General features: G+C 35.0%; 2 protein-coding genes across 2 annotated transcripts; one reads left to right on the forward strand and one right to left on the reverse strand.

The window, feature by feature from the left end:
* Nucleotides 1-448: 448 nt before the first annotated feature.
* LOC115957556 (protein RETICULATA-RELATED 5, chloroplastic-like) lies at nucleotides 449-7308 on the forward strand. The gene is made up of 7 exons (XM_031075828.1): nucleotides 449-1102; nucleotides 1800-1929; nucleotides 2331-2861; nucleotides 4373-4480; nucleotides 4667-5215; nucleotides 6350-6463; nucleotides 7048-7308. Exons 1-7 carry the CDS (start codon nucleotides 546-548, stop codon nucleotides 7192-7194), a joined length of 2136 nt encoding a protein of 711 aa, XP_030931688.1. The 5' UTR covers nucleotides 449-545; the 3' UTR covers nucleotides 7195-7308.
* Nucleotides 7309-8461: 1153 nt separating this feature from the next.
* On the reverse strand, nucleotides 8462-11795 carry LOC115954823 (arogenate dehydrogenase 1, chloroplastic). Its single transcript, XM_031072775.1, has 7 exons — nucleotides 11593-11795; nucleotides 10419-10587; nucleotides 10159-10314; nucleotides 9126-9208; nucleotides 8981-9050; nucleotides 8785-8859; nucleotides 8462-8687 (listed from the first exon to the last, which is right to left on the reverse strand). Exons 1-7 carry the CDS (start codon nucleotides 11757-11759, stop codon nucleotides 8580-8582), a joined length of 828 nt encoding a protein of 275 aa, XP_030928635.1. The 5' UTR covers nucleotides 11760-11795; the 3' UTR covers nucleotides 8462-8579.
* Between the last annotated feature and the right edge of the window lie 245 nt (nucleotides 11796-12040).

A 12040-nucleotide genomic window follows, 5' to 3' on the forward strand; every position in this document is an offset into this window, starting at 1 on the left:
AAGAAAAAAAAGAAGAGAGAATAATGTACTATTAAAATAGATAATTTGGTTTTGAAGATAGAATAGGTAAAATATAAAACAATCGTACTTATCAAATGGAGTGTCTGCTTGTATGAATGCTCACGTGCATGTACTTTTACTGTCCAAACATCCAATCCAAACTCGTTTGTGACTTTTGTTTACTTAAAGCCTAAAAACAAGACAATCATACGTATCAAATGGAGTATAAACAATAAAACAAACGAGCCATTGGGCTTTTGTAGCCTAGTGTCACCCGGTGTTATTGTATAGCTATGGCTCGGGATTCTATCCCCTCATTTACCCGGCAAAAAAAAAGAAAGAGGGATCAAATCTACCCGTATTTTACCAATTTATGTGGCGCCAAAAAATTCCAAACATGTAAAGGGCGCCAAAACAAACACGTAGTTATGACAGTGACACAAAACTCATCCAAAGCTGAAAAATAGTACTACTACTCTTTATCTCTCTGACTCTCTATGTTAGCCATGAGTCCCTGACAGCTCAAACATTGTTGCCCGCGAAAAATGAAACCCCACACTTACATTGTCTTGGACACTCCACCACCACTACTACTACACACAACCGGTACCTCTACTCTCCGGCGAATCCCCGCCGGAAACCGCCGCCACGTAATAAAACTCTCCGCCAGCGCGCACACGAGACGGCATGTCTTACTGGCTCCGGTCCTCACCGCCGGCGCGTATGCTCTCCGATCTGCGGTGGCGCGTGCGGAGGATAATCCGCCTAACCTTCCCGCGATGAAGGAGCCGGAGAAAGCGAAATCCGCGGCGGAGGATGATGTGGTGGTTTCGAGGATTTACGACGCGGCGGTGATCGGAGAGCCGGTGGCGGTGGGGAAAGACAAGAGGAAGGTGTGGGAGAAGTTGATGAACGCGAGGGTTGTGTATTTAGGGGAAGCGGAGCACGTGCCTGTTCGGGACGATAAGGAATTGGAGCTCGAGATCGTTAAGAACTTGAGGAAACGGTGCGTTGAGTCTGAGTCTGATAGGTCAATTTCTTTGGCTCTTGAGGCATTTCCTTGTGATCTTCAGGACCAACTCAATCAGTACATGGATAAAAGGTTTTCTTTCTTTTTCTCTTTCTTTAAAATGAATCAAATTCCTTGTAAATTTGAATGTATTATTTTAGTTATTACTAGTTAAGAAGCTTGAGAATTTCATTTAAGTTTAGAAGAATTTCAATGAATGGTTAGGAATTGATTATGACAATTTATGTCTCACTAACCAGTGCTGATTTCAATTTATGAATGGTTGGACTAACTTTACACTCCACAAGGTTATGTTAGAACTGTGACATGTAAATTGAAGATCCTAAACCCAGTTTGCATGGCTTATAGTTCTGACAGCTAAAGTAAATAGGTAAATAAGGTAATGATACAATAAACCAATAATTATGACTTACTACTCAGAATTGAAGTAGTAATTTTTTGATAATGTAGGGAACCTGTTGAAGGAATAACCCTTTGGACTTGCCTCTAGCCAATTGAAGGAATTGAGAACTTGGAATTGGAGTGATAATATCCCATGGACCCTAGAAAAAAGCAAAGCGCTAGTTGCTAAGTGCTAACACACTGCATTTGTTACTGTAATATCATAAAAGGGTGTCTTTCATAGTGTATGAGTAGATAATGTATCCTTTATGCTGTGGAACATGAAGATGTTTGTGCAGTTTTTGAATAGTTTGTAACACATATTCCCTTTTTATTCTTCATCCATCACATTTCTCTGCTGCTTATGTCAAGATCTACATGATGGCAGAATAGATGGAGAAACATTGAAGTCTTATGCATCACATTGGCCGCCTCAATGCTGGCAGGAGTATCAGCCTCTTCTAAGCTATTGTCGCGATAATGGAGTTCAGCTTGTTGCTTGTGGTACACCACTAAAGGTACTCCTGCATTTTTTCACATAAATCAATAGGTGCCTTGCTAAGTTGTTCCTTATACTGTCTTGGGTAGGGAACTGATGATATATGCACATAGAAAACAAAGTAATCTATTTGCTTATAGTATCACTCCAAGCAAGAACTTTGAGTATGCCCTGGTTTTAAAATATGATACATTATTATGTAATTTTTTTAAGATGTTGGACCATAGTAGTAATGCAAACCTTCTAATGGTCTTTTGGCTTTTGACAGTTTATAAATGCTACATGACTTATAGCTGCCATGGGTCTGATTGTCCACCACTATGGCATAGTTCTTTCACTACTTTCATTTTATTCTCTCAGCTTATGCATGACTTGATGTAGTAACTTTGGAGAACATGAAAATTATTCTGATATTAACAGGTTTTAAGAACTGTCCAAGCAGAAGGAATTCGTGGGCTTTCAAAGGCTGATCGTAAAGTATATGCCCCTCCAGCTGGTTCGGGCTTCATTTCAGGCTTCACTTCCATCTCACGCAGATCACCAATTGATATGAATTCTCCAAATCAATCTGTTCCTTTTGGGCCAAGCTCATACCTATCTGCACAAATAAGAGTAGTAGAGGAATATAGCATGTCCCAGATCATTTTACAAACCATGGTGGATGGAGGAGCCACTGGCATGCTAGTAGTGGTAACAGGTGCAAGCCATGTTATGTATGGATCAAGGGGGACTGGGCTGCCGGCAAGAATTTCAAAAAAGATGCAAAAGAAAAACCAAGTGGTTATATTACTTGATCCTGAAAGGCAACAAATAAGGAGAGAGGGAGAAGTTCCGGTTGCTGATTTCTTGTGGTATTCTGCTGCCAGTCCCTGCAGTAGAAATTGTTTTGATCGTGCTGAGATTGCTCGGGTAATGAATGCAGCTGGCAGGAGGAGAGATGCCCTTCCACAGGTTAGTTCTTAATGGTTTTCATGGAAAAATGATGCCTTATATTGATTTGCATGACTTGGTTGATTCTTACATTTGTCTTCTTTTTGGATGTACTATTTAGAATCTGAGGTCCTGTAATTTGAATTATTATTTTTTGATAATTAATAATATTTATAAAAAGAGAAAATTACTTCATGTTCACGATAATGAACACAAAAAGTATCTTAAGTATTGACAAAGAATCATATAGAAAAAGGAATTTGAACTATTATTGAGTGGGCTGGTTAGTTGACAAACCTTATCCATTTAAATTCTTACTTCTATGAATAATTTACAGTACTCAAATAGTCAAATTAAATAGTTGTGGCTTTTTCATTTGTCTCCTCATGCACATATTATGTTTATTAAGATCGAAGATCTGCAAGTTATTTGTCTTTTCTCAAATTATGGTAAAAGTTAGCACGGAAATTCTATTGAAATTCAATTGCAACTTCTAAATTTCTATCTATGGTAGGTTGAGGTGTAGAAAAGCTCAGACGATGCACTCTAGGGTGTCATTCCAGAGGAGATGGCTGAAATTATACCACTGTCTCCTTCTTCAATTTTTAGTAACATTGGTATGAGTAAAAGTTTCCCATAAATGTACACAAATAGTTGTAGCAACAAAAATTTTGGAGGACCAACCTGTTCCTCTGAAGACTTCCACAAGTTGAGATAATTGTCATCATTGAAGTTCTTTATGACTTGTTTAGTGGTGTCACCTTGTTGAGATTCATGGATGCACAAGTTGGTTTTATATTTAATATGAAATGAATAATTAGCTATCATAAAACTTGAAGAGAAGCATAGCATGTACACCAATACGAGAATATGAAACGAAAAAAAGAATGACAATCTGAACAACTGAGTGAGTTAATTGTGTAAACAACAGTTGCTGAATCAGTTGAAATTTACCTTTTAAAATCAAATTAGTATTTTGAATTTGATAGATGGATTATTCTGGTTGCAAGTCAAAGTAACCAATAATCAGGTAATTCTCTACTTCAAACAATAACCTGTTCTTGTCAATAAGGTGGGTTGGAATTGATATTTTATGCCAGTGTTGATGGTGAACCAAAATCTATACTGTGTCACATGATACGGCATCTTGTACTAGTCTATATGTGTAGAGATATTATTTGTACATGTTCCATGAATTGAGGAACTGGGTTGAGTTTTACAATGTAAGATAAATATTTGTCCTTTCTTTTTTATGATTTGATAGGTTGATGACTAATGTAAAATTTAATCACTAAATTATTTGACTTAAAACAGTAGTAGTTACTTATATGAATTCCCCCAAAAATTTAGGACTAAGGCTTGGCAGTGATGGTGGTTGTATTTGGATATAATTACTCTGTATATAATGGCAGGAAGTTGTAGAATGTGGTGGGCTTGTTAGGTTTGCAATTTAGGAATGTTTTTATTAAGTGTCATCTCCCTAATGAACTTCATTTGTCTTATGAAGTCCTTAATGTTGATATACTTTTCAGGACCTTCAAAAAGGACTTGATCTTGGTTTAGTATCACCAGAGGTACTACAGAACTTCTTTGATTTGGAGAAATATCCTCTTATTTCAGAACTGACTCATCGTTTCCAGGTATTTCGGTTTGTGAACGTGAAAATTTTACTTTGGTATTTGATCAAGAGAATTTTCTCTATGTTTTATTATAAAATTTTGTACATTGTTGGACCATACCAATTGTTTATCTTCTGATGTTATGAAGAAATAGAGAAGGAAAGTCTGAATAGGCACACAAGTTGACCATAGCTCATCTTGATGCAGGGTTTCAGGGAAAGATTGTTGGCAGATCCTAAATTCTTGCATAGATTAGCTATAGAAGAAGCTATCTCTATAACAACTACTCTTCTAGCACAGTATGAGAGGCGTAAAGAAAAGTTCTTTGAAGAGCTTGACTATGTCATTACGGATACTGTCAGGGGAACGGTTGTTGATTTTTTTACGGTTTGGCTTCCTGCTCCAACCCTGTCGTTCCTTTCACGTGCTGATGAGATAAATGTTCCTGATAGCATAGATGCTTTGCAAGGTCTCCTTGGGTCCATCCCTGATAATGCATTTCAAAAAAATCCTGCTGGGAAGAATTGGATTCTCAGTCATAGAGTTGCATCGGTGCTTTTTGGTGGTTTGAAACTTGCTAGTGTAGGATTTATTTCCAGTATTGGAGCTGTGGCAGCCTCGAATGTTTTATATGCAATTCATAGGTTCCTCAATCCAGCGCTGGTTGCTAATCAACGTACTAAAAGATCACCAATACTCAAAACAGCAGTTGTCTATGGATGCTTTCTTGGAACTTCAGCAAATCTACGTTATCAGGTAGAGAGAGTACTAGTTTCAGATGCTTGTACTAATCAATTGTATTTTAGTATTGTTATTACAACTTTTTTGCATTTAAATAATTTAGTGATAAAGATACATCCTTCTTCTTCTTCTTCTTCTTCTTCTTTTTATTTTTTATATTTTATATTTTATTTTATTTTCGTAAGTGTAACTAAAGTACATATATATATATATATATATATATAGTAATGACAGTTTTTTTGAAGGCATTGAAAAACACCTGGCTTCCTTTTGATTGGGAAGGGCCTGCTACATTATCATTACATTAGAAATATGTTCTAAGAAATGATCTGAGATGATTCTGTTGAATCAATCATTGATGAAGTAAAGATGGATATTATTCAGGAAAAAAAGAAGTAATGGATATGGATATAATACATATGCATCTTTAAACTATTAAATGTAATGAAGGATGGCATTTTGCCTTGTATACTCTGAGAGGTAACTGCATAATATTTATTGTAATCTCTTTGGAACTTTGATGTCATATAAGGCATATCATATGATTATTATCACGGATATATAATATATTACCTTTCAAAATTAATTCGTGTGAGTTGGTATGTTTTTCTGTTTCTTTTCCTCTCCCCCTTTCCCAAGAGTAATTATTAAGTAATCCAAGAGTACAACAACGTGGTATTCCCTCCTCTCACATTAATGGTGGATCTTAAAAAATAAATTCATTGTAGGAGCCAACATTCGTGTGAGAGGAGGAAGTACCATGTCGTTGTACTTTGGGAGTACGTAATAATTTCCCTCCCCCAAACCCTTTCTATAGATTTATTATTTCAAAATTTTGTAAAGCCTCAAATATGCACCATTTCCACTTCCTATGTAATTACATCTTTTTAACACTATAGTTTGTTCAGTGGCATTTCAAGTGTCATCTGAGTGATGTCATTTTTTATGCTTCAACCTATTTTCTTGGTATCAGCTTCACATTAGCCTGTTTGTGAAACAAATATGAAGCTCCCAAGTTATCAAAAAGTACTTACTAGCAGACAGCTCTCTCTCTTTACACAACTGACACTTAAAAATATATAAATATTTGCATCTTAATTGTGTATCTGTTTTAGATTGATAATAACGTCAGAACGAATTGTAATGCAGATTATAGCTGGGATAGTGGAGCATCGGATTTCTGATGAGTTTTCTTCTCAAATATTACTTGTAAATATGCTATCATTTTTTGTTAGGACAATCAACTCCTACTGGGGAACTCAGGTTAGAATCATCTTAATATTCTATATATTCTACTCTTTATATTTATGTTTTGCTTAATAAATTTTCTTCCCTTTCTGGATGGATCATATGAAGTTAGGACAGCCATATAATTCTTTGTAAGAACCATTACAGAAACTTAATTTCACATATTTTTATGTATATGAAATTACGTAATTTATGTTATTAGAGTACATATGCTTGTCACAAGAGAAGAAAGCCTGTGAGGAAGATATCCATGCCTTGTTGTTAATGTAAAACATTTGTAAAATCAATAATTTTTTTTTTTTTTTGATAAGTACAAATTTATTAAAAGAAGAGAAAGAGTTCTACCCAAGTACATGGGAAGCATACTAAGAGTATAACACGACCAAAGCATGGGGAAAAAAAGAAGTAAAAAAAAAAAGAATTTATATTTTTTAGTTTTGATGAGTTTTGTTGATTTTGCAATGAGTGTTGGGGCTCGTGCTTCTGATAGAATGTGCATTGCACAGTTATTTTAATGGTGGTATCTTTCCTAATCCTACCGAATGAATAATTCTTTTTCCTCAATATTGGTTTAAAATATTCTCACTTTAATGCTGCAGCAATGGGTTGATCTTGCACGGTTTACTGGACTGCAAGCTCAGAAAAATGGACAGCCCTCTTATGAAATACCAGATTCTCCTAGTCATGCTGCATTGGGATGCAAAAACACAGAAGAAGTCACTGTTGATGAAATCAAGAATCAATGAGGTGTCAGGTGAAATCTGACTTCTCAATTTCATACTAATTTGTATATCATTCTTTAAAAGTTGTTGTAGAGAGATCTGAGAGAAATAAATTATGGTCTTTATGCTTTATACATCTCTTCCATGACCTGATTGTAGATTTAATATAATTTTTCCAATTTTGGTAAATATAAGGGCAGGACACCTTCCTGTGAGCATTAAATAGGAGTTACTTTTTGCTAACTCATCATTATATAAACAAATATACTCATATAATCTCAATTCAAAACAAATTATTTAAGATTCTTAGATCAACATTAATAAAAAGATAAAATACACTAACTCAAAGTTTCATTTGTTCATTATATACTAAGAAAAAAAGAAAAAACAAATGATACAGTACTCACCAAAACAATTGAAACAAGCTGAAACAGCCGATACAGGCCAAAACGATCCTGTATTTAAGTTGGTACATTTCAGGAGTAAGTGTACATTGGTGGTCTGAATGATAAATTCCAGCCGGTATATTATTTATTACTTTGATTGTGATGGCCCTCAGTAATTTGTGTCAACTAATTTCCATATTTTGAGCACATTCATGTATAAATATGTTGCTTGGATAACAGGAAGGCATCTCAACATCAACATCTGTGGGATAATATTAAATAGGTCAAAATAGAAAAGTGTAACTCCACCTATGCCAATGCTTAGTGTCAAAACATTAACAGTTGGTCCCAAGACCAGAAAAAGGAGGTTTGCGTTAGGTTGACAACCATTGTAAAATTCAGTCATTTTATTATGAAAAAATCCACTACATATACATATTGTGGTACTATAAATGTGGTCAACCCTAACTAGTTTGTTCTAGTTTGTTGAGAATCCATAGATAATCCCAAAATTTTGGGACTTAAGTTTGGGTAGTTGTTTTGTTGTCAAAATATGCAACTGAGAGTCTTTTATGGTTTGGATCTTTACCACCTGTTGTATCAGGTTCTATCCAGACGTGAATCAATTTGCAACAATAAAGAACTTACCTCTCTCTCTCTCTCTCTCTTCTAAAAAAAGCCTTTTGAGTGGTACTTTGGATAAGTTCTCTAACTTCAATATTCTCAGACAAAGGTTTAGATTATCCTTCATTGGTGTCATCTCTTAGAACTTTTTTGGATTGGATGTCAATTTTACGTTGTCAATCCTTATGATCTGTTATTGATTTGCTAGATTTATGTGATTGATTGTAAGGTCCCCTTTTGTATACTTCCTGTATACTTGGGTGACTTTTTTTTTCTTTATATTAATAAAATATTACATTACTTATACCCCCCAAAAATAAAAGGTTTAGATTATCCTTCAAAGCTTATCCTTCAAATACAAGAAAATAGCTTGAAGCAATATCTATTAATACATCTTTCTTAATGAGAGTACTCCACGTCTTTAGAATCGTTCAAATCCTTCTCCTCATTCATCTTCTCTATCAGCTTCTGTTTAACTTTCTGCAATGCAAGTTCAAGGTTTTGTAGCTGCATGACATATTGAGTCAACTGTTAATTTATCAAGCTAGTGTGTGTTTGGAATTTTATTAAAGACATTTTCAAAACATAGGCAGCTGGTCCATACCTCTTGCTGGGCAAATCTATTATGTGCAAATAACCCACTGAACAGATCAAAACTATCGTTCATGGTGCCCTCTTTCTGCATATAGTGTAACATTAGTGTGTCTCTTCATTGTATATCCTTTTTCAACTTTTTTAGTTGATGAGAAGATGGAAGAAAGAAGAGAATATTTATAGGAACTAGAACTGATTGAGCATACCAACTGAACAAGTGTTTCAAAGCGCTTTGTGTTTATAGATGTGGACTGGATCTCCATTTCTGACAGAACCCTGCAAAGTGGAAGCTTCAGTTTTATAATGATGGCCTTTTTGAGTAATTTTACAATTGTGATTAGGTGGCTTTACCTGCCAATGGTATGAGTTAAAAACAGGCTTCTAGCAGCCAATTTATCGTGTTCTTCGCAAGACATTTTGAGCATTCTGCAACCCTGATATATAGTGTTGTTATTCAAGAGTTCAATACGAAATATTTCATTAAAAGAGAATTGCAGTGTTTGGGCTAGTTGTTAAAAAATGAGAGTGAATAGTTGTGAAGTTGGGATGAAGTACATTGGGAAGAGGCAATGGCTTAACTTTAGACATGTTTTGGTCTTGCCCAATTGTATTGTTCGTTAGAAAATACTATTAGAACTTGACGTCTTGGTTGACAAAACCATCTTTTGAAACAATTAAACAAAACCAAAAAAGAAAAAAAAGAAACAAAAATCTGTAACTGTAGGTGTAAGGCCTTTAAAATAATAAAATAAAATAAAATCTGTAAGACTTTTGCATCCTTTTGTGTCTGATATTTTTGGGTTCAAAAGATGGAAGTGGAAGGGTGATTATGCACGGGTTTGCTTTCTGATTGGAGTTTTCTATAACAAACTTTTTGGACAGGATTGGATTGGAACTTTAGCCAGGTCAATATGTGGCCCATGTAATAATAATTTTAAGAAAAACGATAAAGACATATATGGCTATGTCTTATCTTTTTTCCCTTTAGTCAGGTTCTGACTGTCTGACCCAAAAAATAAAAGGAAGTACAGGTTTTGACTGGTGGTTATCCCAGAACCATCAAACGTGTCCCCCACTTATCTGGATATCCTCATGACTAGTATATGGATAAGTCACTTAGGGAGGATTCAAATCCTGGTTCTCCCTGTTGGGAGAGTCATGTAATGGCACTACAAAACATTTGACAATAAGGCATCGTATTAATTTCACTAGTTATAAACTTTTCACAGGCATTTACATATAGTGAATTCTATTAATTAAATTTATAAAGGGGTCTCTTATATATGTAAGAAGAGGGAGAATTACAGTATTTAATACTTTTAAGAGGTTTAAGAGATAATAGAAATAGGAGATAATGGGAGTATTGAATACTATTAGAAGTTACCTCGCTTTCAAAAATTTGGAGGAAGCTTGAGCAGATAGCTTCATTTCTTATTCTAACTTTCTCGTACATGAAGTTTAGATCCTTCCACCCATCTTTCCCGCTCTCTGGTCCAAACATAGGGTGAGTGCAAAGCACGTCATACTCCTGTGGCAGTACCTATTCAACACAAAATACATATGTGATCATGTTTAAACATATGTAAGCAAATGTATGAAAGAATTTTGATAATAATGTTAATGGGTATCAATGTGTAAGTATACTCGCAATAGAACGTTTCTTGGATGCTCTTTAACTGAGAGTACGTCTGCGAAAAGTGTTGGCCGTTTCAGATGATGGAATGGCATTGATTTGAGAACCTCTTGTAGAGATAGGATTGATGTGCATATCAGAATGACATCATTTTCGGCTTCAAGAAATGCACCTACTTCCCTGAAAGTGCATAGGATATGTAATATGCACATTGAATAGGCATACGAATACGCCTTCTATGTAACAATACAAAGTGAATTAAGGAATATGTTTTTTTCTTTTTATTGGTAAATACAAACAAGGAGAAAACAACTTCCTTGGTACACAGGGAGTGTACAAGGAAAGCAAAAGCCTACCCAAAAATACATAAATCTACGAAATCTAAAACAGAGGTTATGGCAAGACCACTCAAAGTGGTCCTCCATTCAAATAAATACAGAGGAAAACGCGCTTCAACTTGATAATAAAACGCTCCTCCCCTTCAAAGATTCTATTATTCCGTTCTCTCCATATGTTCCACATAATATACAAAGGAATTCATAAAGAATTCCCCGAATTCCCTACTGTCGGTAGTCTATACATATTACTGTTGTGCTATGTCTGTGGAGAATTGAGGTTATGGGTTTTAGTTTTAATCATACCAATATTCTAAGTTTCTTCAAACTCTGGCAATTAAGTTTTACTTAAAATAAACCATGTTCTGTGAAACTTTAGTAATTAAATTTTCTTAAAACAAATAAAATTAGTAGTGATTGAGATAAATGGATTAGTGATTTGCAGCAGATGTTAAAATTTAACGTTTTTGTAGCTTCCTATAAAAGTTGTAATTTCATATGTATTAACTCATGTCATTTTAAGGGTCTTTTTTCTTGCATGTTAGACAAGTGTAAGGCTGTTATTTATGTTTAAATAAAAAATCTAAAATCAATATAGTAGAAGAAGAAAAATTTACAGACCCTTTCTCACCCTTTTGTTCTGAAAAAAAGAAAAGAAAAAAAGAAATGGTTGGTGCTCCTTTTGAAAAATCTGATCTTTGAATGCAAGATCTTAGAAATATGTATCAAAATCTTTGTGCTACTGTATTCTATAGCCAACAGCAAAAAGAAGATACTTGGCCTAACTAGGACTTTTAAAAACATAACTTATATCATATAGTATACGAACACTTGCATACATGTACCTTACCTGAAGAATGAGATACCCGAGTTGGCACAGAGTTCAGAGTAATCTGACCGTGAAGTTGCCCTTAGAATATGGCCTTGTTTGATCATGGTCTTTCCCAGAAACTGGCCGAAGGGGCCAAAGCCTACTATGCCTATTTTCAGAATTCTTGAATCCGATGAAGCAGACATGATGCAGAGAGAGAGAGAGTCAAAGAGGGAGAGAGAGAGAGACTCGAAGAGGAGATTTTTGCGTTTATTTTAGAGATATATGATGTATGGACAGGACTTGTAAATGGTTAACTGACCATTAGTAGTGCACCTAATGGCCCAGATTGATAAGTTAATTATGGGCCAATGTGCCAGCTTTTTATATGTATGGTCTTAGTGCCGATTCTTCGATGGTGATTCTTTCTTTGCCTCCATAGCCCATAGGTTCTTTTATGGTGGTTACTATCGTGCATCAAAGAAAT

The sequence above is a fragment of the Quercus lobata genome, chromosome 8, assembly GCF_001633185.2.
Source record: "Quercus lobata isolate SW786 chromosome 8, ValleyOak3.0 Primary Assembly, whole genome shotgun sequence".
NCBI classification, from domain to species: domain Eukaryota; kingdom Viridiplantae; phylum Streptophyta; class Magnoliopsida; order Fagales; family Fagaceae; genus Quercus; species Quercus lobata.